The following is a 25,801-nucleotide window of genomic DNA, read 5'->3' as shown; positions in this document are numbered from 1 at the left end:
GGCATGTTTATATATATTTAATTAGATTAGCATGGCTTAAAAAATGCTTTTTATTCCCTATTTTCTTGAGTGCCTCAGTTATCTCTTTATAGTATAACCTGAATCCCTGAACTGAAGAGCACCAGAGGAAAAATATTCTGCACACCCAAGCTTTCTTTTCCTTTTATGAATTCAAATAAGTTTGGTTGATAAAACACCTATGTGTAGGACAAGACCTCACTGAGGCCCTCTGCTGGTGTTCCCTCTATTCTTGTATAAAACACCTTCAATCACTCAAAACAAGATAAATCAATATATTCTTTTGTTTAATTATTCATTTATTAAATAATTTCAAGCATGATACCATAAAAATGTGACGATTGAAGACACCAGTCTCTACCCTGTTAGTGACTTTTTTTTTTAAATCGACAGACATGTTTTTGTCCAGAATATATTGATATAAAACATTAAACTTTCATTAATCACTTACAAAGTCTACGTGTTAATTGTCGTTTTTCTTTAACACACACTGGTTATGTTAGCTACGGGATAGATTTGTCACTGACGTCACGTTTCTAAAAAAACTAAATAGACAAATTTAATATATTAAATGTTCAAAATCCTTCATGAAATAGCTTGAAATTTACACTCTCCGGTGGCATGTAAAATATACACAAACTTACAAAAGAATCCCTCTCCAGTCTCCTGCTACAGTCAGAGGGCCTAAAACAGATGATTTTCTTATGGACACTGGCATCCGCGGGCCTCTGCACCCCCGTTTCTGTCCACTAAGGCCACACCTCGATTTATAATCTCATAATTTATAATTTACCATTAATTTCCTCTTTTTGTGACTTTGTTCTGTCATCCTTGGTGTCAGCTTTTGTCTTCTGTAGCCACACAATTGCCTTGCAGATTTTCTCTGTTTTCCTCATGGTTCCCGTCTTTATTGCCTTTATTTCCTCCGTATTAAACATGACCTTTTTTCACCGCCTTTCCATGTCAGTTCTTCCCTCACTGGTTTTTCAGTGTGTTGATGTGAGCACAGATCTTGAGAGCAGGTCCCAGTTTGATGTTCATGCTGGTCATCAGATGGTCCTCAGTCAGCAGCAGCAGAGCCTGGCCGTCGATCTCCTGCACCCGGAAAGCCTCTGCAACGTCGCTGCAGCCTGACACAGCAACACAAAACTATTAGGCAAGTTTCTAAAATAAATGTCATTTAGCCTTTTTAGGGCCTTTTTCTTTTTACCTCCTGTCTGAAATGACATACCCAAAATGAATGGCATATACCTTCATTATTAAAAGGGCTGTACAAATCTGGTCTCAAAATAAAGCTGAGACATGAGAGATTACAGAAGTGTCAGAATCAAGACGTGTGTTTCTGTGTCAGAGTAAATTCACCAGGCTGCTGCACAGTAGAAAATGTAAATAATAATCTCCGCCTAAAAGAAAACCACATTACTATTGGTGAAAACATGAAGATAGCAGCCCAGTTCATCTAGGAATGACTAGAGCAGTCATAGGAATGAGTAAAGTAATGTCTGATAAGGAAGTGTGCAAAAATAGAAGCTAAAACAGTGAAACTGAACAGTTTTAAAGATGTTTTAACAGCGGTGGTAGGTAGGTAAATATCTCAGGAAGCCATCAGCTGGTGTTGATGATGGACACCTCTATCAATGGTCAGAGTCAGCAGAATCCAGGGATATCCCCCAAATTCAGCCCAGAAACACAATGAGGATCCAGAAAGAAGTAAAGCCTAAAATAGTTTATCATAGGAATAATTAATATTTTATTATAAAACCACCTTCATCTCCATGGAAACCACCAGGACCTTCATAGTTCATTTCTAGTAAAGGCAGAGGCATTGAAGACACAGCAGAGTTTTCAGAGCTGGAGTGAAACTTTTTACCACAAAACAGCAAAAGTAGGACATGATTTATGACTTAGTGCTTTTCTTTTGTCTTTGGCTGCTAGCTCGGACAGTTTTTGTCCCTCCGTGATGAGGAAGACATCTCTGTTATCAGCAGAGTCTCTGCTTTCGTATGACACCTTCTTTGTGTGGTTTGCTTAAAGTGGAGTATTTATGAGAAGCTCTAAAGCTCTTTTCTCTAAGTGATGTTCTCATGTTTTTGTTAAATGCCCAAATAATTTCTTGGGGTTTAAATTGTGCTTTTTGGATGCCAGTGCTTGGTGTAGTGTTTCAGCAGAGTTTCTCCCCATCATTTTGTTTAGCTTCATGTTAGGACTGCTGCTTCTTAGTGTGTGCTGCACATACCTCATGATGCCTCCTGTACAGGGGGCTCTTGTCAAGAAGAGGTTTGCAGTGTGCAACAATAAATATCTGTGAGCTATTTCCATCTATTAGTGCAGCAGCTTCTTCTGTACAGAAAAACAGGGACATTACCGCCATAACACACGAGCAGAAGAATATTGTTTAGATGTTGACACAGAAGAGATGGAGGACCCTGTATTTAACAATCTGAGATGATAAAGGCTTTTAACAATTAAACAATTTATATATTAAGGGTTTCTTTATGAGTTTTGCTGACTTCCCCACATCTCGTTGTTCTGATATTTTCCAATTCGAAATTTTATATCAAAGTGCTTCCTCAGGTTGTCCACTGGGTTTATTTCTCTAAATCCAGACTTACAGAAATGTCTCCAGAGTGGAAGACAAATGTGTGAATGCCACGGCTCCCCACGTCTCAACTTCCGGATCCATTTCTTTATCATGGCGGCTGTGCTTGGAAGGACCTCGCAGCCTTGCCCTTTGATCGCTCTGTTTGGGCTTCCTCATGCACCAGCACAAAATGAAATGACAGCTTTTACGTTGTTGGGACGCCGCCGTGTGTTATTGTACCAGAGTTCTGCTAAATATCATTATGGCTCAGGGACACGGCGCTGTTTTTAAAGCTTGAGAAAATAAAATATGCACTGTAGGGATCTACAGATCTGTTTCTTCACTAATGGCACCCTTTAAATTTCAGATTTTAAAGGATTACCGGTATTCCCCTGGTAAATGTGTGGCTATTATTCCAGGATACGGACAGATAAACAGAATTGCTAAACTGTGGGGAGTTCTTGTCTTGTCTTGTCTTGTTTTCAATGTTATGTGTGACTGTTTAAATATATTTGATGTATGCTTACGTTTATTTACTTTATAACCAAAAAATAAATGTGTATATTTTGTAATACTTGTTAAATTGTATTCTTTTTAATAAAAAAGAAAAGAAAAAGAAGCGATGGGAGGAATCAGTAGCAGAGCTGTTCTGTAAATGTATGATGAGCAACTTTGAGCTTAGAAACGTCGTTTTAGTCTCACTGCTGACGCGTCTAAATAAGCATAACATGCATAGTTTGTCCTCCTGCAGCAGGGCATGTGCCTTCCTTCACTCCTCTTTTCCAGTCCTTTTGTTATCATCGGAGAAGGAGCCGGCTAGAAATGACAACAAGCAGCGAGGGAGGAGTTGTCTTGTCGAAGGAGGGCAATCGTTTGCCAACATGGAGAAAAAATCTCACGATCCGTCGGAGATCCAGGTTTACTGTGTCACTGATAATTAATAAGATGAACGAGCTGCAGAGAAGATAAACTACCAGCAGCTGTTTGCTGGTTAGTACACACAGGCAGAAAATAGCTTCAGTAAACTACCTTGTTGTTTAGAACCAAGCAAACTTGCTGCATTTGTGTCGACCATATGATCGACATCAGATCTGATCACCTGGTGTTTATTCCTGCTGCTCATGGTTTTGAAAATTCCCGTTTCAAAAACGTTCCTGTTTCATTTGAAGTGCTTTATTCATGTACAGTGACCCTGAATTGCAGTAAACAGGTATAGATAACGGATGTATGTTGGTTTAAATCTGACAAAACGTCCTTGTTTTCCTGCTCCTGCTTGTTTCTCAGTCCTAACTGATGCCACGTGTGACTTGTCAGCCCCTGAGTTTATATACAGTCCTGTTTTCTTCCTCTTTGCTTGTAAATCTGTCGGTTCACGCCGCCTAACGTGGGTCTGGGCCAATCCTCGGTGCCCTCCTGAATTCCTGTTTTTTTTTTTTTATTGCATTCGATTTTCTTTCTTTTATTTTTTTTTAATTCTGCAGCAACCTGGAAATCCTCTCTTTTCTGGGTTTGTGTATTTTTCTGTGACTTTGTACCTTGAGAAATGTGCCTAGAGTGATAAAACACAAACCCATCTTTTAGTTATTAATAAATATGTATTAAAGATAACATCAGGGCTTGAAGAAGAAAATCTTCTTATCTCCGTCTCCACAGCGTTGGGCTCTCTCTGTCTTCCAGATGCTTCATGGTTATTTTGTTGAGACTGACAGTTTGAGGTTAAAAGAATGCACGTTACCTCACCTTGTGGTTAATTTAATCGTTTTGCGAAACATATAATTGGTTGAGTGGAGCCAGAGAGGCCACACACAAACCCCCCCGATCATCTGCTGACGGTAAGGACTCAGAGTACTGGTGTAAATCAAACAGACACTTTGAGTAGAGGCTGCCAATCCAGAGGAGGCGGAGTGAGCCTGAGGAGGAGCTCAGAGAGTAAACTAACCTGGCAGCGTGTGAATGAAGGCGGTCACTTCCTCCACGGTCCACTGGGAGGGGGCGGGCTTAAACGTAGTGGTGGGCGTTAAGGGCGTGGAGGTCGTGACAGCAGGCGCAGATGCTCTCCTTGCTCTCCGTGCAGCCCTGTGCTCCATCCTGGCTGCCATGGCAACCACATGATCCTCCTCCTCTCTATCATCCTCCTCCTCCTCTCTGCATCCCTCCACATCCTCGTCCTCCTCTTCTTCCTCCTCTTCCTCGTGCTCCACTGCTGACGCTGCCTTCTCCTTCCCCTCCTTCTCACGCCGACTGGAGCTCCAGAGATCCCGAGGCTGGAGCGTGTTGATAAAACAAGGTGAGGTCAGATTTAAGTCTCCAGCTGTCTAAGATGTGTGAGAATGAAACGGTTTAACATGCAGAAGCAGGGTGTGAAAAATGATTGTCAAACCAAATAATGAAATAAAATTGTTTTGATTAATGGGAACTTTTTTTTTGTTTTAGATCAAAGAAGAAAAAACCTGGAATCACTGAGCAGAAAGACGGTTACTGTTCCTGTGCTGCAGCTCCTCAGGCTTTATAAACAGCCTAACTTATCTGAGCACTTTATTAATGAAAAACAATATTCTTCATTAATCAGGTTCCAGCTTTTTAAACCAAATCAGCCTGGATGAAGCTTTTTAATGGACTTTTTGTTTCTACTTGCTTCACATTTTAAACATATCTGTCTGGAAACAACCAAAATCTTCACCAACCGCATTCATAAAAATGCAAATTACATGCAATGGATTCCTTTATTTGATCTGAACAAGTATTTATTATCCATTACATTATTTTTATTATTTAATTAATATATAGATATTTTTATTTATTTATTCATAGAGCAGTTTTATGTAATCTGGGTTTTAACCCTTTCAATCCCACTGCGTCAATGTCATTCATCATTATAGTACAAATAAAATAACAATGAACGAACATCCTCCAATATTATGATTTAATTTGTTTTAATAGCAGTACTGTCGTTACCACAAGTCTATCATATGGTTTTAATCCCATTTCTAAAGAGGTAAATTTTACTGAAAATTAAACAGAAAAGAAGCAAAATTATTATTATATAATAATATATAATAATATAATTATAATTATTTCTTAAAATTAAAGTCACCAACCCTTTGCAGTTTGAGGGCCCAGAGCCTTATGGTGGGAACCGTTTGACCAAACTGGATATTTAGAGGGTTTAAGGCGAAATAATCATGAGTGTCACATCCCCGGGCCTACAGCCTGTCAATGTGTAAATTCTGCTGTTCGGTTGCACCAAGAGGATTGGTTACAGATTCCTTCTCTTCAGTGATTGGTTGATGCCCGGACAGCTCCACCTACAGCAGGACCAACCTTCTACCCCACCTCTGTGGGACTCTGGGTCTTTAAAAAGGAGGAAATGTAATCATTGGGGGCAGCTGTGTTCCTTACGTGCACAGTTAGCCAGTTTGGGATGGTAGACGCTGGTTGTAGTTGACCCTGGTGGTTTGTAAGCCTTCAGATTCCCTGTTTGTTAGTTTGGTTGAGTAGAAGAGACACTCTCACCTTTGAGTAGTGATTTTGAGTTTTGGTTAAAGAGATTTTGGTTCACTCATTAGGAGTAATTTTTGTGAATTTGGATTCGTAGATAATTTAAGTTACGTTCTCATTAGGAGACGTTTTGTTTGAAATTGATCATTTTAATTGTATTTCTAGTTAATTGTTAGATATAAGTTGGTTTATTTTCCTTTTTATAGAGTTAATTGTATTTGTAATTGTTACCTAATTAAGGACACCTTTTTGTTAAGTATTTTGAGTTACCTGGACATGATATATTAGCTGTAATTGGACACCTTTTGTTATCTACTGAGTATATTTCTTTGTTTGAATCTGGGGTTTGTTTAATAAATTATTATTGTATATCATCTTGTTAGTCCGGCTTGTTTTGTTATCAACCCTGATACCCCTAGTTAAAGAGAGGGTCGTAACAATGAGCAACTTTACAACACTTCAGTATGTTTACTCTGAAATTATTTAAAAAGCTGAGATTATATGTGGAGAATTTACATGAGAAGAAGCTTTAGGTGTAAATATCACTACTGGTTTCAAAGTGCTCCGCGACCCGTCGTTGGTATAGAGGATGGTAGGTGGATGGACGGATGGATTTAAAGTGTTGATTGGTTTATGGGTTCCTACCAGCCGCAGCAGCAGAGGTTTCCCAGGTACAGATTCGGCCCTGTTCAGGGCCGGACGAGGCCTCTCCGATCGACTGCCTGCACTCAGAGCTCGCAGGCGCTTCGTCAGCCGCACGTTGAACCTGACAGAGGAACCAGGAGAGGCTGTGAGAGAAACCGAAACTTCCTCTTTCTGCAGCTTTGATTCACACTCAGCTCTGCATGTAACACCTGTGTGCCTCTGCATGGGAACCGCACACCACATCCTGCTGCAGCAGCAGCAACACACACACACACACACACACACACAATACACCACACCACAGCTTCCCCTCCTTCACATTTGCCCTAAAGCCAATGAAATGTCTTACCCGCGTGCACATGAAGTGGAGCAGAAGCGCTTGGAACGCATGAAGTTGTGGGCGTGGCCTCTCTTCCCGCAGAACTGACAGTGCAGCACCGTTCGGTCTTTATGGCCCGACCCTGTGTGACACAAACATGTTCATGGTCAGGTGTGTTTTATTCATTTATTTTTATTATATATTTATTTAACCAGGCAAAGAAGAAAAAAAAATCCCACTGGGATTAAGATGTCTTTGTCAAGAGTTTAGCAGCACACGTGTTAAAATACACATTCAAATCCAAAGAACATAGATTAAAAACTAATACATTAGTACATTTATACAACTGAGATTTTTAAGCGCAAACATTTTACCTGAGAGCAGAAAGGCTGCACAGATTTTTACTTTAATAAAGGTCCAATATATGAAACAGAATTACTGTTTTCTGCTTCACCATCACGTTTATCCTAATGTCACTTGTATTTATTCTTAAAATATAAATTCATCATGAGATTGCTGCATGTCCTCAGTTATCCGGCTTTTGTCCGTCTATTGTTTTCTCTGCTTAACCAATGTTTATATTATTAGTTCATGTTCTGCTCTTTATGCTTTCATTCTTTCTTTCCTGTTGGATAACAGCTGAAAGTTTTTCCTTTTTTGTTAATATAATTAGACTAAATTTAAGTGTCAAATTGTTGTTTGAGACCATAAAAATGACAGATAATGCAGTTGTTTACATGATGCACTGGCATCAGAAAATAGTGAAAACCTTTTCAGAGATTTTTTAAAGCCCAAATAAATGTTTGTAGGTCCTTTATTTAATCCACAACATTGGAAAGCTACGGTGGCCTTGAAGCCCAAAACAAAGCAATATTTCATGCAATGCAGTGACGTTTTAATTTTTACATAAAGACAGCAGTCCTTGTTTGTGACAGACAGCTGGAAAACCTGGGTTGACTTACTGAGCCGATAATCAAAATCAAACGTTTTGAACGGGTTCGCCATTGTTAGGACTGGTTAAGCCAGATAATCAGAGGATACTCTGGATATGCTGAACCTGTCACAAAGCCAGGCCTCAGATCTGATGTGGTTTATGTGCCAAAATAGAAATGAAACCATTGTTTCTGCCTTCCCTTTAACTGCTGTAGCTGAACCTGCAAGTAATTAGTCAGCTCAGGGAAAGCTGCAGACGCTCTGATGCATGAAATGTTGATGGATGTAGTTTGAGAACCATCAGTTTTATCCGAGTTTCTTCATCAATGTCGGCTGTTTAACTTCAGTCGTCCCGTCTGTTGGTTTTAGGACAGAAATTATCACCATGGAGACGGTTGGTGAGATGATGATAGATGAATTCTGCATTAATATTTTCAGCATCAGCTCGTTCTGTTGATACAATACAGTAAAAACGGGCAAATTTCAGACATAGTCGCAAATGGTGATTAATCGTGATTAATATGTAAGCTGTGAATAATCAGATTTTTAATCATTTCACAGCCCTAGTATTTACTGAAATGTGATTACATCGTATGAAACTCAATAAAATATAAATTTCCTGTCACAATCTCAAAGTAAAACAGTCAATCAGAAGACTGAGAAAATCCCGTTCTAACCGGTAAGCTCGGTTCCTCTCTGCTAACCTAAGTTCGTTCAACTTTCCAAGCAGTTGCTGGTTACTGTTTCTTTCCCCTGCAGGCTGCTCAAAGGTGTATCAGGTCATATCCTTTTTATTTTATCCTTTTTTTTACCATTCCAATGGTCCCTGAATGCAGCATACAGTTTAAATTTTACACTCTTCGTGTGGGTTTAAATGTCCGACAGAGTTTTCACTCAGGTAAAAGGGAAATGTGTGCAGCTCCCTAAATTCTTACTGGTCCCGGGGTCGTCTGTGTCTCCTCCCTCCTCTTCATCTGAATCTGTCGAGTGCTCAGGCTGCTTTATTGTGTCCTTCACAGGAAGTGCTGCTCTCCCATTGGTCCCGTTGACTTCCTGTGGTTTGGCCACCTGCTCTGGAACCAACAGGGATGAACGGGTTACCTGCATCAACACAACACAGGTAAGTAAATACAAGGTGATAATAATCAGCAACTGAGGTCTAAAGACATTTCTTTTCAACAAAAGCTTTGACTCCCTCTCTCAGACATCCTTTAGTTTTAGATATTTTTTAAAAATTAGTTTTTTTTTTTCTTTTCTTTCTTCAACCTGTAGCCCTTTGAGATCTTGTAATATAAAGTGCATTATAAATCCAATGTATTATTATTATTATTATTATTTATTCTAAGGTTTCACATCATTCTGTCACAGTGAGACAAATAAAGCTTTTTAAAGTACATATAATGCAACCTTAATTGATATTATCAGCCCAAGTTATTCAAATACACAGAAGCTCTGAAAGGATAACATTTCTGATTTAATTAATTTAATATAACAAAAGTTCTTCTGAATTTCTTTTTCTGAAATTTGTTTTTAGCATTAAGAAATGTTAACATTTATTCTTAAGATTACATCTGGTGAGAAAAATATCAGTGAAGAAAAACTTAATTCTGTTTATTTTTATTCCTTATGAAAAGATAAAGCTTGATTAAAAAAAATATATATTTTTTATTAGTAACAAAATATATATAATAATAATAATAATAACTTACATAAAATAAAATAAAATAAATTAAAAGTGTGCTTACAGGAAAAGGCTGGAGCCCCTCCTGAATGACGAATCCCTCCACCAGGTGAGTCAGAACCTGCCGTCCCTCAGGCCATGCCTTCGGCTCCCAGGGGCCGCTCAGCGATTGGATGAAGCTGTCAGACTCTTCCTCTGACTGTCCAACAGGCCCCGCCCCAGTTTCATCCATGTGCTGCGAATCACACACCTCTTTGTCCACTTTCTCTGTCTCGTGCTGGGACAGGCTGAGGTCAGTCGGGTGGGCGGTCTGAGATGAGAGGAGGGGAGGAGGATTCTCTGCTGATGGGGTGATGAAAGGCGAGGAGGGGGGAGACTGGGAGGAGAGGCTGGACAAAGCTGGGAAGAGCAAAGAAAATCATCTGATAAATATGATGTTTCAGTCTGCGTTAATCCAACAGTCACCCCGCGTGTCTGAGTTACTGTTAGGTTTGGCTCTGTGGTGAATGATGGGTTCTTAACAACAATAAGAAATATATATATATATATATATATATATATATATAGATATATATATATATATATATATATATATATATATATATATATATATATACATACACATTTTATATATATATATATATATATATATATAAAATGTGTATGTATATATATATATATATATATAGATATATATCTATATATATATAGATATATATAGATATATATATATATATATAGATATATATCTATAGATATCTATATATATATATATATATCTATATCTATATATATATATATATATATATATATATATATATATATATATATATATATATATATATATATATATACATACACATTTTATATATATATATATATATATATATATATATATATATATATATATAAAATGTGTATGTATATATATATATATATATAGATATATATCTATATATATATAGATATATATAGATATATATATATATCTATAGATATATATCTATATATATATATATAGATATATATATATATATATATATATATATATATATATATATATATATATATAGATATATATATATATAAATGAAGTAACAAAGAAAATAAATCAGTCAAAGGATTTTGGTTGAGTATGAAACTTTCCTAATTAGCTTTGTATGAATTTTAAGAACAGTTTGAAAGAAATGACAGATATAAAAAACCAGTAAATAAATCCAGCTGCAAAAAGGATTTAAAAATGCAGGGGAAAAGAAAATGGAAATGGAAAATGGAATTACTGTTTTAAATGTATGAAATAGAAAGATATTTATAGCCAAATTTATAAATTGTGTTACTTATTTTTACTTTTAGAAATTTACATATCACAGTATTTAATTATGAATTATTTCAATATGCAATTCCTCTTTAATATTTTAATTTACTTTAAATTACTTTGCAATTTGATTTCTTTTTGTATGAATTAATTGTCTCTATTTTTATTTTACAATTAATCACTCATCATCGTGATGCTGTATTACTATTTGAAAGCCGCCTGGACCTCCATATGCTGCTGGCTCAGTGGAAACTAAAGCTGATGATGGATGGACTCGTTTGTTTATTTTTCTTAATAGTGGAGAAAAAGCTTTTGAAGCAGCGCTGAATGTGTTCTCTCTGGTGGCCAGAGCTGCACACAAAGCATCTTTTCAACTGTAAAATGCTCCCTGAGCCAAAATAAATAAGTAAACCACATTTTCCCTCCAAAATAAACCCTTTTTTATTCTGGCATAATATCAAAGAAAAACACAAAGATTTCTTATGCTGCCATCAGAGTCGAGCTTAAGACTGAGTTTAAGTCTAACTTAAGTCATGGCAGCTAATTTTTCTGTATTTAAACTTTTTTAATCTCTTTCTTTTCATGGCTACCAGTTTTAAGAAAGCTGTCAGCTTAGTTTTCTTCCTGCGGCGTAATTTCAGTCCAGATTTCATGATAATCTGAACAGCTTCCTAATGCAGAGGATCTCTGTCCACTGGGAGGACCGGGGAGGTTCTGAGGGAAAGTGGTGGTTCTCTTTTATTTTTATTTTGTGCTGGAAGTTAATCTCATGCTCCAACACAAATACGCTGGAATAATCTGCCTGTCTTTTCCTTGAAGCATGATGTAAAAAGTTTAATTTCTGGGGCTTTTTTGGAACAGAAAGTTCTCACTGATGAACGTCTGCTGCGATAAGCAAGCAGAACGTCCAGGAAACGCTCGTTTTATCTACAGGTGTGTGCCTGCAGGTACCTGACTGGTTGTCAGACTGAGTCGACATGTTCTCGCAGAAGTCCTCCTGGGTGCCGGGCTGCTGGTCTCGGTGTGGTTCTGGCAGCCTCTGACTCTGGACAGAGACCTCTGGAGCGGGTGGTTGATCTGGAACTGGAGCTGAGGGGAGACCCAGGTTGGGTTTTGACTGCATGTTGGAATCATCAGTTGGAACAAGATCAGACTGTTCCATCTGAGCCTCCCCTTCCTCCTTCTCTTCCTCCATTTTCCTCTCCTCACCCTTCCCTCTCTTCTCTCTGTCACTTTCACCTTCCTCTGTTACTTCCATTTGATCTTCCTCTCTTTCCGTCTCAACTATCTGCTCCTCAGTCGGCTTCTCCTCCTTCACTTTCTGTCTTTGGTCATCTCTCTCCACCTGCAGGCCGTCTCTGACTCCTGCTTTCACTCTGCTTCTCTCTCCCTGCTCATCACTGTCCTTTCTCTCTCCTTTCTGGCTCAAAGTTTGTGTTTGAGGGCCAGTTTGACTCGAAGGAGAGGCTGGACTCAGGAGAGATGGAGGGGAGGACAGAGGAGAGGTGTTTTTTGGCAGGGAGGGGTTTCGAGGAAGAGGAAATATGTCTTCACCGCTTGCAGCACTCTGTGATTGGCTGGGAAGCTCCGGTGACTCTATAACTGGAGATGTGGGCCGCACCGCAGCATGAGTGTACGTGCTCGTCTGTGGCTGTCGACCCGAAGAAAGGGCGATGATTTGCAGCTGCCTCGCTGCAGACGGCGAGCGTTCGAAATGGTTTGTTAAAGTTAACGGGTCATGCTGGGGCTGACCTGAACCAGGCAGCGGTTTCAGCCCTGCTGGCTGACCTGGACCAGGCGGCGGTTTCAGCCCTGCTGGCTGACCTGGACCAGGCGGCGGTTTCAGCCCTGCTGGCTGACCTGGACCAGGCGGCGGTTTCAGCCCTGCTGGCTGACCTGGACCAGGCGGCGGTTTCAGCCCTGCTGGCTGACCTGGACCAGGCGGCGGTTTCAGCCCTGCTGGCTGACCTGGACCAGGCGGCGGTTTCAGCCCTGCTGGCTGACCTGGACCAGGCGGCGGTTTCAGCCCTGCTGGTGGCTGGCTGGTGGGAGAGGCCTGACTGGAGGGAGCAGCAGCGATCGGTTGGAGGGTCGAGGATTGGCGTGGAGCTGCCGCTCTGTGACTGTTGGGCGAATGAAGCCTGGGCCTCAGAGGGACGGCTCGAACTGGAGAGTAGAGAGCTGTGGGAGGAGATGATGAAGAGTGAAATTTTAAAAAGAGACAAACAAAGCATCAGGTTAAAAAAAGAAAACAAAAAAAAGACATACAGATTCTCATATATACCTTTTTCCATTGCAGGCAGTACAAACCTACAATATTTAATGATTTTGAACAATTTTACTTAATTTACACCCAGTTTTGCATTTCGGAGGATCTTCAGTTTGTCAGTAAATATCTGAGAACATGAATAAACTGTTTCAAAATAATATTCCTTAAAGATTGGAAAGAATGTGCATATTTCCCCTTTTACAAACCAGAATATTATCAAACCAAATAAGAAACCTGGAGGAGTTTCATTGTGTAATGTTTCCCCCTCAGACATCATTGCATTAGGAACCGTTCTTTACTAACCGATAGAACCGCACAGAGAAGCTTTACAACATGGAGTTACAGTCACAAATACCACTTCTAGCTTTACGGTGCAGAAAAGAAACTGCATGTTAATCTTGTCCAGGTTATTCTGTTCACACAGACCATTATTCCAGGTCTTTTATGGAACCAATTAATTCAGTGTGCATTGGACCAAACACCATAAGAAGCAGCCAGACTTGTCAACAGGTCTAAAATCCAGACCTGCAGGTTGCTGGAAAGAAACTGAAAAGAAAAACATTGTGGTTTCTAGGTTTTACCATCTCATATATTTTGTTTATATTAAGTTACTTATTTTTATATGTACCACAGGAACAGGGTTGTACAGCGTAGCACTTGATACGTAATCCAAAAGTAAATGAAAGCTAAACCTGACTTTAAAACCTTAATCTTGAAATAAAATCTTTTAGTTTGATGTTTGCTTTTAAGATTAAATAATTTGTCTTTAGGTGTTTTTCCAAATCACCAAAGAAATTCTTTAGACAGTATTTTATCTGTTTTTTAGTCCAGAACCCTAAAAACATCAAGTAAACCCGAGCTGTAAAACAAAACAAAGCACAATACCAACAAACATTAAAACCAGAAAATGTTGAAATATCTCATTTTTGATCAAGCAATCGTTTTTTTTTTTCCTCTCTGGACGACATTTTAAAACAGACCGTGTGGATCTGAACTCTGCTCATGTGTGTAAAGATGATTTAAGCCCAGTTGCTGTGAGACCAGCTCTGAAGCACCTGAGGCAACGCTGCCGGCTCCTTGGAGGGTCTCCATTCACACACGGACAGGAAGCGTCTTGTCCTTTTTATCAAAGCTCAATTGTTGCTTCATTCACGTTTTGCTAATTCGGTTTTCCTATTCAAATGATGGAAGAAGCAGAGGAGTAAAAGGTTGACTCAGCGAGGAAAAAGAGTCAAATTTTCATGAAACAGCTTCATGAAACCCAAAAATATGGAGCGTCTATCTAGATGGGATATAAACAGCATTTATTCTTGGCTTGGAGAAACTGCAGACTGTAAATAAAGATGTTCAAAGCTACTGTAACCTCACCTGTTGGATAATGGGCTAATGTTTTGAATCCCTCTATAACTAAAGGAAGAGAATAATCCAGTGTGAGCTGCTCTTCCAGCTAGAACCTACTTGGAGGAGGGACGGAGAGGTGTCGGCAGGGCGTGGTCGGGCTCTCTGTTGTCGTGGTGCTGGGCTGCGGTCGCGGCCTGAGGGGAGGGAAGAGGGCGCCGTGAGGGCGAGACGGTGGTGGTGGAGCCGAAGAGGGGGACTTCAGTCGAAGGGAGGGGGGGATGGTGAGGGTCCCAGGGGGAGGTGGCCTCAAGGTGAGACTCTGCAGCTGCAGGGGAGGAAAGAAAATGTTCAGGTTCATCTCATTATTTTCTGAAAGCCTAGCAACAGTTGCTAGGCTTGGCCTCTACCATACTGGACTAAATGAAAACTGAAGAACTATTCAGGATCACAATTTGACTTTTTCTGTGTGAGACCAAGCAGAATGAAATGAGACAAATAAAATGTAGCATCCATTTTCTAATTTTTTATTGTTTTACTTGTCCTTCGTGCTCTGAATGAATCCTGCGTGATGGAAACTTAAATTCTTGATTGTCAAATAACTGACAAAAAATCTCATTTTATCATGACAAACAGACTGTGTTCTGTTCGCTGTCAAATTTAATCATAATACACTGACAGTCTTCTATCTGCTAAAATGTTGAACTAAAATCTTCTCTTTTTACAAAACAAGAGTTAAATGTTTTTCAGTGGCAGTAAAATAAACTGCAGACTGGCAGTGATACTGATTTAAACACAGATTAAACAGTTCATTAGTCTGCAGATCAGAAAATATTAAGTCAATATTTCAGTTATTGCACTTTGGTTTGTGTGCAGTGAAATGCACGTGACTTTTAAGTTTATATAGTTTTCAGCCTCTTTACAAACTTCAGGCAGACATTAGATGTGATACAAAAACAGTACAAACATGGCTAATCCACATACTGCACAGACAGTAATCTGTACTCTCAACCAGGTTTCTCACAGGTCAACATTAAACTGAATTAAATTTAGCACTTATTAACCTTTGTTAACAGCATGTGTGTGAATGTGGAGATTGGCAGCCACAGCAAGAGTAGCCAAGGAATAACAGTGTTCAGCAAACTGCTAGTTAAAATAAAAAAAAAGGTTCATGCACAAGCAAAAAGTGTATCTGCATGGGTGTTTACCTGAGCGGAGGCAGGGTTAGAGGAAGGGGCAGAAGAGGAAGAGAAGGAGGAAGAGGATGACTGTGCAGGTCGCATAGCGGACGTAAGAATAAGCTGCATGGAGATCAGGAAAAACAGGGCGGATGAGGAGAATATAAGTGAAGAAGGAAAAAAAACAGGCCAGCAGGGGTGCAAGTGTGAATGTGTTTCCTGTTTACACACAAAAAAACTCCTCAAATCTACAGTTTAGAGACGTATAACAGATATATTCTCACAAACAAGCAGAAGGAGCTTGTATAGCTGTAGATGTGGTTGTGCTTTATGTCCATCTATGTTTGGTTTGGCCATAAAACGGACACTTTGAGCTAAATGTCAGGTTTTAATCCAAGAAACACAAGTTAAATATTTTTGTACTAAAAATTTGTTTTGCACTAACTGCTATCGTCCATTCTTCTCTCACCTCTGGTATCGCTCCCTCACCTCTCAAACTGGCTATAAAAGCACTCCGACAACATAAAACCTTCATTTCTCACCTTAAAACATCTTTTTAGACGAGCATATTCCCTTTAGTTCTGGGACTGGAATGACCTCGCTGTTGCACTTTACTGCTGCTTTTACTATATTTAATTATATGTTATTGTGTGTTTTTTACTACTTTCCCTTTATTCTTTTATCTTGTATTTATATAGTGGCTGAGTGCCCTGAAAGCACCTATAAATAAAAAGTATAACAGTAATAATAATTATCATTAATTTCACTTGATTACATCCAGGTACATTAAATCATTTAGTCATTAAAATACACTTTTATGACTAAACTGACTTTTCCTAAACAGCTTAATTTGGTCTGTTTTAGGTGAAAAGGTTTCTTTTTTCATTATAGTCCATTTAGGTGCCATATGCATTAGTTTCATTGTTTTATTACATTTTAAGCATTAAATTTTGGTAAAAATTTAAAAATTTGCTGAGTTTTTATTTGCACAAATATTGATATCAGATATTTGATCTGTTATGCGATATACAGCTTGTGTTTTAAGTGTTTCAGTGAGATGGACATAAAAACGAGAACCTTTGGGTGAGGAGAGCTCGGCGTTGTGCTGACCGTGTTCATTTGTGTTGAAGTTAGAGTTTAGTAGATCTACTGAAGCTCTAAATTTTTGTTGCGTTGTTTTTAATAAATCAAGAAAGACTGTTTTTGTGGAGGACACATTTTTTGGGGAACACACATCACCCATAAGCTCCCGATTTAGATGGGTTTAAATGAAAGAACCTACATTCCTTATCAATCGTTCCTAGGTTTAGTTTTCCCCCAAAAAAACATTAAATATTGTACAACATAAATCAAGAATACAGTGTAACATCAAACAAGTATCCATGTCAACGTCACTTATTCATTTCTTGGTTCTACTGCAGCTAAACCAGCTCATTTCAGACCAGATCAAGTATAAAACAGTAACTGCAGTATATACTTCTTTATAATATTCTGTGGTGCATATTAGAGAATTTTTTGGTGAGTTTTTCTTGCTGTAAAAGCTGATGTAAAGCATATTTTCAGGCAGAAAAGCTATTTGTTTCTGGGTTTCTAGACTACCTTGAACACATGATTAAAGTCTGACATGCAACTGGTTCATTTTAATACTGGTCATCTCCTGCAGCTGCACTCACTGCCGTGTACATTGTCTGCGGCAAACTGGATTACATGTGGAAATCTATGTAAATGTGGGTCTGTGTGTGTCTGTTTACCATCTGAGCTCTAAGCAGCACCTGGTCCTGGCCAGACCCCTTGAGGCCTTTACCCAGGAGCAAGGTCTGCTGGGATACCCTCTGCCTGACAGGGGATGGGCTCTGATTGGCTCGCACAAGACCAGGTGTGCCTGTAGGATGAGACTGTGACACCTGAAACAAAGGGAGGAGAGGAGAGGATGGAGGGTAGAATGACAGTAAAGAAACGGTAACGTTCAAGTAAACTCTTCACACGTTTGAAGGACCTGTTTTCATATTGTAGGAACTGGTTTGGTTTCGTTTAATCTTTTTTTAAGACATATTCCTCTAAAAACAGGAGAAATATTATACCAACATTTCTCAAAACATAAATGATAATTATGGTTAGCATGCAGTACTGGAAAACAGGGAAAGTGATTCATTGCTTTCCACAGTTTAAAACTAACAAAACAAGTACAACTGCAATTTGAGAAGTGAAAAAACCACTGAGCTGTTGCTATAATTTCTAGAGAATTTTATTAGAATAAAAGAAAAAAGTCTTTTACAGCTCCTCACACCTCAAGCTGCTACATCTAAACTCAAAGGTGGTTAAAAAACTCCTTGGTGGCAGGGCCCCAGGGTGGAGGAGATCCACCCGGAGTTCCTCAAGGCTCTGGATGTTGTGGGGCTGTCTTGGTTGACACGCCTCTGAAATACTGCATGGACACCTGGGACAGTTCCTCTTAAGAAGAGGGGAATGGAGGGTTTCCTCCAACCACAGGGGGATCACACGTCTCAGCCTCCCTCAGGAATCAAAGTGCAGAAAAACAAATGCAGCAACGTCTGTGCACGTAAACTGTGTGCGTGTGTTGCTTGCCCACAATTTAACTATATGTTGAGGCACAAAGTAAACAAACGAGGTAGCTGAGGTTGAGGAGGCGGAACGTTCTCAGATGAACGCAAACAGAAAGAAAACAGTTAGAAACCTTCAGACTGACACTGACCCAGACAGCAAAAACTACCTGACAGACTCGGCCGATGCAGCATCCATCGGTACCTGAAGAGTCCTTTATTCTGTCAGCTAACACCAGCATGTCATCATGGCGTTACATAACACACCTCCTTTAGTAAATTAGAATAAAAATAAACATCTCAGATGTGCTTTTGAGCCTTTTGAGCTGAAGTAGTCTGTTTGCACATGCTTCGAATGATTACCATGATTTCAGTTCTAGTAAATGAAGCTTGGGTGCAGAGATGTGGTTTTGATTTAGTAATGTTCTAAGTTTTAACATTTTTATTATCATTAGATGCTGTTTGAAATTTTGGACAATGAAGGGTCATTTCTTTTAAATGCTTTTCCTTGAGGAATATCTCAGTTTTTCCACACAAAAACTTGTTTTCATTTAAGTTAAACTTCTCCTTTGTTAAATAAAAGAATATACAGCCTAAAATCATCAAAATGATGTTTTAAACTAGGAACTCTGAATGCAAAGCTCTTAAAAAGAAAATAAATCTAAACAAAAGATTTGTTTTAATGTTCAGATATTAAAGGGAACAGTTTGTGAGCAAATATCAATAATAAGGACAAATAATAAGTACAATAAGTGTACAAACTCCATTTTTAAAGGTTACGAAAAGCTTTTTCTAAAATGCAATAAAAATAAAGTTGTAAATTTTTCATCCCTTTGAACCTTTATTTAAAAGACACCATTCGCAGAACGAGTGACTTTGACAAAGTTTTCTGAGTGACCTGAACAGACAGACGACTGAAGTTTCCTCTAACATTTTTCTTCCAGCAGGTTCTTCGGCTGCTTGCTGTTTTATAACGCTGCTAACTCTGACGCCATTAACAGTTACACACATTTATTTTCCTGAAAAACAGGACTGATGACGCGGATCTGTCTGCAGGAAAAGACATGTACACTAAATCTCTTTCGTAAAACATGTGTATGTGCATTTCAACATCAGACGTGATACTAACACTTATGACATTTTGGGATAAACTTTTACAGGCGGAGAAAATTATCACCATGTACAAATGTGATTGTGTTTATTTTATGTTTTCACACGGGGAGGCCAAAGCAGTCAACTCCAGGGTTCAGTCGTACAAGAATTTGAATGTTTTATGAATAATTTTACTCTTACCAGGGATAAAGTAGGATATGTCAATAAATAGAACAATACATCAATTTGTTGGTAAATTAAGTTTTCCATTGTCCAGCTGTTGATTATTATTATTATTATTATTAGAAATTAAAGTGAAGGGAACAGACAGAAGATAAAGGAGAAAAGAAATTCATGATGAAGGAAAAGGAGGATGACCTTGATCTGAACACAGTGCTCCTCCCCCAGCAGGTTCCCACAGCAGCCCAGGTTTAAAACCTCCTCCATCTGAACCTCCTCCATCTGAACCTCCTCCATCTGAACCTCCTCCTTCTGAACCTCCTCCTTCTGAACCTCCTCCTTCTGAACCTCCTCCTTCTGAACCTCCTCCTTCTGAGCCTCCTCCTTCTGAACCTCCTCCATCTGAACCTCCTCCATCTGAGATCCTACAGCATTACTTAAATTTCTTTTTACAACGGTCACAAAAGTCGGTAAAAAAAAACGCAGCTGTGGAAAGAAGAGGTAAAATATTTAGGCCACATTCTGAGTTCTGATAACAAACTCAGTGACCTTGAAAGGAAACAAGTCGTCTTAAAAGCTCCACAGCTTGCTACTAAAAGGCAAATGATGTCATTATCAGGTATGAACGGTTTTGGAAATTGGATACCAAATTATGCTGAATTCTGCTCTTATCAATGATGAACGTCACAGCAATGACAGATAAATTAAAATGGACTCCAGAAGCTGAAGAAGCCTTAACACTTCTTAAAACTGTTCTAACAGCACGGTAGCTTTTTCCAGACTACAAAAAAAGTTTATTCAGACTGTTGACTCTAAAGATGGACACATGACTTCAGTATTGTTGCAGCCTTATGGAGACAAATTAGGATCAGTAGCTTTACTGAAGCCTGTAAATTAGCTAAAGGACTAACAGCATCTATACTGACAGCTAATATGCTTTTGCACAACAATGGAAAAATAGAGGAGGGAGGGCACCTCCACGTTCAACAACAGGAGGTGATGTTTACACTTCGTCCTTTTATCAAAAAGTACACGTCAGAAAACACGTCAACCAGCTGAAAATCTGTGAGAGTTTTAAAAATGTTCTCCAGCAAGTGGAGATGGAAGCATCTTGCTCCAGTGAGGAGCAGATGGAGGATTTCTCCTCCTCCGTTGTTATGGCGATAGCATCGCGGTCGTCACGGAAACGTGCACAGCTGAACAAGCTGAATCTACATCATTGTAGGAATTCCTGAGTCGTAGTTCAGCTTAAAATGGATCCGATCTTCTTTGTAGGTTTTATTAACATCAACCCTTTATCTGCCATCTGACTCCAGTGAATGAAACGGGTTCATCAGGACATTTAAAACTTTTTTTTTGTTTTGTTTGGTTTCTTTTTCGTTCATCACAGCATTTCTGGCTCTGAATCTGGTATTTTTATGGTATTTCAGAAATGCATACAGATGAGTCAGATCAGATGATTACAGTAATCTGATTACTCCCAGATAACTGATTTTGATTGTCACATAAATGGACTCAGTGCTTTATAAAAATAGTTACCTGAGAAATCAATATCAATCTGAGAAATTAATAAGCTGCTGTGAATCAAATCCATTCAGAAAATTAGTGAGGATACCCGCCCTACATAAAACCAAGACAACACCAAATACAATAAAATGTTTAATTTAGTTGATTTTGACCCCAGTAAGAGTAGCTGCTGTGAAAGGTCAGCAGCTGATGGGATCTAACTGGAAAAACTGGTTCTACATGCCAAATAACACGCTACATGGATTGTTATCAGGCTCTTATCAGAGAAAGCTGTAAAAAAAACAGCATCTATGATGGTTTTTCAACTTATCTAGAAATTTTTTTAAATGCTCTCCAATGCAATATTGACTTTATCACTTACCTGTCTACCAGGTGGACTGGCTGGTGTATGAAAGGGTGTGATTAGAGTGGAGTTGGACCCAGGCCTGGTGTTCCCATTTGTCAGGCTGGTGGAGGTCTTGGTTGACATTGTGGTGTTGCTGTGCGTTGCAGAGGAGGATGGTGTGGAGGAGAGAAGGGGCGAATTTGTGGTTGCTGTAACAGAAGAGGAGGAGGTGGAAGTTTGTGTGGCAGGAGATGCTTTGGAGGAGCCTGACGGGGAAGGAAGGATGGGTCGAGAGTACGTGCGTAGGGCTGGGGTTGCGGTGGTGGTGAGTTTAGGGGGAGCTTGGATGAGGATGTGGGGGGAAAGGGCAACCCCCGCCGACTTCGATCTGTGGGTTACGGAGACGGAGGGAGCAGGGGTGAGAGGGGGAGGAGGGGAGGAGGTGGTCGGTGTTAACGTGGGTGCAGGGGAGTCAAGGAGCATGGGGTTAGGGGTGAGCCGAGGAGGGGTGGGCGTTGTAGGTGTGGAGGGGTCGGATGTTGGGGTTGTGGTCTGAGGACTGGTTCCATTGGTGGCCTGTTCTGATTGGCTCTGCTGAACCAGCTCCTTCTCCATCATTCAACACTGAAACACACTGAGAAACAAAGAAAGACAGATTTAGGGTTAGTTTATATCTCATACCAACTCTCAAGCATGGTGGTGGAGGGCTGATGGCATGGGCTTGTTTAGCAGCCACAGAACCTGGTCAGTTTGCAGTCATCACATGGACCATGAAATCCTCTGTACACAAGAGGAGAACCTGTTTATTGTTTATTTTAAGATTTTGTTAGCACTAGTGGCCTTTACTAAGCAGTAGCTAGAGAGGAAAGATGGTGGGAGAGAGAAGTGACGTGTAGCAAAGGGCCCCAGGTCGGGATTCAAACCTGGGCCAGCTGCGCTGAGGACCTATAGCCTCTGTACATGTGGTGGGTACTCTACAAAGACACTAAACACTACCCCCACCATACGAAGGTGTGATCTGTTTCTCCCAGTAATCTAACAGTTTTTCACAGTGTCTGAGCCACATATATAAAAAAAGTGAGACAAGAGTCAAGCGTATTTTGTCCGCTGCAGCATCTTGTCTGTGAGGCGTCATTTGAACTGGCAGGACTCACGTCTCCCCCAGAAAGTCAACGACAGCTCAGAGACCAACAGAAACACCAAAGTTGTCCAACAAATCGAGAAATGTCTTTAGAAAATGAAAAAGCTACCTCCGTTGTGGGTGAAGCGTTAAAAAAAAGCAGGATATTTGTCAGAAAATGAGATCAGCTTTGATCAAACTTGCTTCTCCTAAGTGTTTGAGCTGCAGCTGGAGCTTGATCGGTGGGCAAAAAATCATCGGCCCCTGTCCACAAAACTACTTGTAGGAGAGCCTGTCGTGTAATAAGAAGAAACATAATAATGTAAACAAATAAATAAAGGGATGTTTATAATGCTGTATATAAGCAAGTATGTAAGCAGCCAGCTGATGGCACTGGTTCAAATCCTGGCCTGGAGCCCTTTGCTGCTGGTTGCCCCCTTTGTCTCTAACCCCCTTTCCTCTCTAGCAACTGGCATAAAAGCTTCTGGACGCAAAATAATTGCTGAAATTTCATACATCCACTACATGATTAGACACAGCCCCCCCAGAAAACATGGGCTTAGATAGTAAAACACAAAATTAGGAGGAAAGAAGCTAAAAACACAGAAATTGGAAAGAAATTAAAACAGATTTCATGGAGGCTCTTCACATGTTATCTGAACATCTCCAACCTGAAACTCTCCACCAGTCAGTCAGATCTGAAGATGAGAAGGGAAACTTCTCTGAGAACCAAGAGAAGAAGTCCAGTTGCCCTCTTGTGAAGCACATAGGTTCACTGATGTTAAAGCGAGAGCCGCCATCTGTTTGACACGCGACACCGACAGTATCTACCTGCAGCCATGTGTTTTGGATTGGAGCTGCAGGAGCAGTTTATGTGACCCGCCAAGCAAGGGAAACTGAAAAGTGTCTGTTCATATCATTATAGTAAATATTTGACCATATAAAGTAAAAATTAAACTTCCATCTATTATTTAATCTGAATAACAAAAGTTAGTCTGTGTGAGAATAAAAAGCTCCTGTTAATCTCTTCTGGAACCTTTCTAAACAAGTCATTCTTGTTCAGTTTATTTAATTGTATGGTTATTAACTTCTATTTTGTAAGACTTAGACGTAGCTCTTCTACTTTTTTGCAGTTTCTCTGTGCGTTGCATGGACTTTTGGCTGATCTTGTTGGGCCGTCCACTCCCAGAAAGATTGGTAACTGTCTTCAATGTTCTCCTCAAGTTAATAATCTATGCTACTTTAGAATGATGGACTCCAAATGGTTGAGAAATGGTCTTATAATGCTTCCCAGACTGATGGGCAGCAACAGTTATCTCTCCAAGATCATTGCTGATGTTTGTTCTGTCGGTTTAGCATACGCATCAGAGTAGCATGCAGTGTGTTAATGCGCATGCGGGTTAAGGTTGGGGTTGGGTGCAGTCGTCAGTTTGCACTATGCGTATGCTGATATGACAATGTATGCTAAACTGACAGAACAATGTTTCTCCTCCTTGACAATGTGTTAACAGAACACTGCAGAGCAGCAAACTGGAAAAACCTCTGCTTTTATCAGTGTACTCAGACTGGTTATGATCAGCTGATCAAATGCGTTTGGTCAGCTGCGCCGGTCTTTTACTTTATTCCCGTAGGAGCAGTAATGGTGGACTTTTCACATAATACTGCATGTTGACTAAATAATAAAGACATGCCATGCCTTGTAGTTAATCTGATGTTTTATTCACCTAATTATAAAACCTTTTGAAGAAGATATGTTTATTTGTGTGTATGCTGGCATGTCAAACCCTAGAAATGAAAGAGCGCTTTCTTCTTAAGTCCAAGAAAACATGGGCTTCAAACAACTCAAAGATGTTCCGTTAATTAGAAAAGAATAACGATAACGTTCTTTTTGTAGCTTAAATTAGTGATCTGACTATATAGAAAGAAAGCCTAAAAGATTAATTAAGTTATCCTGCAACTAAACCGTCTTTAGTCTTTTAAAGTCTTTAGAAGCCGCGCGGTCACTTTGCAAAACAAAGATCAACCAGACGATCACTTGCAGACATGGGCGCAAAATTGGGCCTCGGGGTCTCACCAGCAGCGAGGTTTCTTTGGTTTAAAAGGGTGCTGAGACTGCAGACAACCAACCACGCAGACAGGTGCCACTCCAGATGCTGACATCTGGCCCGCAGCTTGTAAAGTGGACGAGTCAGTTTCACGTTAACGCTGCACGAGAGGCTGCTGATACTAATGAGTCACTAACACACGCTGGTGCCAGTTAGGCCAGAAATCATACATGTGACTATCAGAGAGAAAGAAAAAAAAGAAGAAGAAAAAAAAAGATGGACACAGGCCTTCACAGAGAAGTCTCACGATAAATACATTAGAGGAGCTTGCATGTCCACGCTCTGCGTAAAGCGTTTGGTCACCTACCTGCTGAGATCGGCGTCGTCTGGCGGTTTATTCCCCGTGGTGTCGTCCATCCGAAAGTGAGCGCATGTTTATAAAGTCTGTTGCTGTTATCTGATGAACGAGCCTGGGCTTTTTTAGCAGGCTGAAATGGGCGTGTATGAAGACTCACTTCCTCGTCTGACAGCGCGAGGGCTGCGCGTCACCCTTCCCCAGACAATAATCTCACCAGCCTCACCTACTGTGTGGTTATCCCCCTGTAGCCCCCTGATCTGAGGCAAAAACAGCAAAGTTACGATGCAAAACAGGTCCGTTTGTAATGTGCATGGGTCTGTGTGCGTTTGTGTCGCACTTTGTTTAGGGTTTCATCACAGACCAGGCATTCCCCAGCGAAGCAGTCCGTAAATCCTGCAGCCAGAGGCGTTATGCAGCATGCCGTCCTCCGGTGAACCGCCGCCGTCTCACCTGACGGGTCTGCGGCGGGAATCAGGCCGGCTCGGGGCCACCGTGTAGCGGCTGCAAGGGCCTGGTCAGTCCGCTGCTGGAGAAAAACGATGGAAGACCGTTTTTTAGCACAGTGACAGAAGCGAGACAGCTCCACTCAGAGTTCAGGAGGACTGCGCCACGCACACTGTAACACTGTGCAGCAATGGAACAACACAGTCACTGTTGGCACAGAGTAAATAAACAATATGAAAAAAGAGGTTAATTTAACACTGCGCAGAAAGAACATTACAGAAAGCTGTGCGTAAAGTATGCAGAAAAAATTCTATGCGTTCTGTTTTAGTATTAGACAAGCCCACATTTCTGAATAATTATAGAATCATATAGAA

The 25,801-nt window shown here is 40.0% G+C and overlaps 1 protein-coding gene across 5 annotated transcripts; it reads right to left on the bottom strand.

Annotated features, from left to right (window-relative positions):
- Nucleotides 1–294: 294 nt before the first annotated feature.
- si:ch211-230g15.5 (polyhomeotic-like protein 3) lies at nucleotides 295–25,547 on the bottom strand. 5 transcript variants are annotated; one of them, XM_041967924.1, is made up of 13 exons: nucleotides 24,993–25,547; nucleotides 21,497–22,094; nucleotides 17,527–17,679; nucleotides 15,806–15,898; nucleotides 14,718–14,925; nucleotides 12,779–13,171; nucleotides 11,942–12,742; nucleotides 9,740–10,074; nucleotides 8,930–9,095; nucleotides 7,092–7,203; nucleotides 6,743–6,863; nucleotides 4,539–4,863; nucleotides 295–1,148 (listed from the first exon to the last, which is right to left on the bottom strand). In XM_041967924.1, the coding sequence occupies exons 2-13, from the start codon at nucleotides 22,076–22,078 to the stop codon at nucleotides 994–996; spliced, it is 3,444 nt and encodes a 1,147-aa protein (XP_041823858.1). In that variant the 5' UTR covers nucleotides 22,079–22,094; nucleotides 24,993–25,547; the 3' UTR covers nucleotides 295–993. The 5 variants fall into 5 exon arrangements, with proteins under 5 accessions (XP_041823858.1, XP_041823860.1, XP_041823859.1 ...); XM_041967926.1 differs by having other exon boundaries at nucleotides 12,815–13,171; XM_041967925.1 differs by having other exon boundaries at nucleotides 11,942–12,964; nucleotides 13,001–13,171.
- Between the last annotated feature and the right edge of the window lie 254 nt (nucleotides 25,548–25,801).

Source organism: Melanotaenia boesemani, chromosome 18 (assembly GCF_017639745.1).
Source record: "Melanotaenia boesemani isolate fMelBoe1 chromosome 18, fMelBoe1.pri, whole genome shotgun sequence".
Classification (NCBI taxonomy): domain Eukaryota; kingdom Metazoa; phylum Chordata; class Actinopteri; order Atheriniformes; family Melanotaeniidae; genus Melanotaenia; species Melanotaenia boesemani.
Note: the sequence above shows the minus strand (reverse complement) of the source record. Positions and strands in the feature narration are given on the sequence as shown.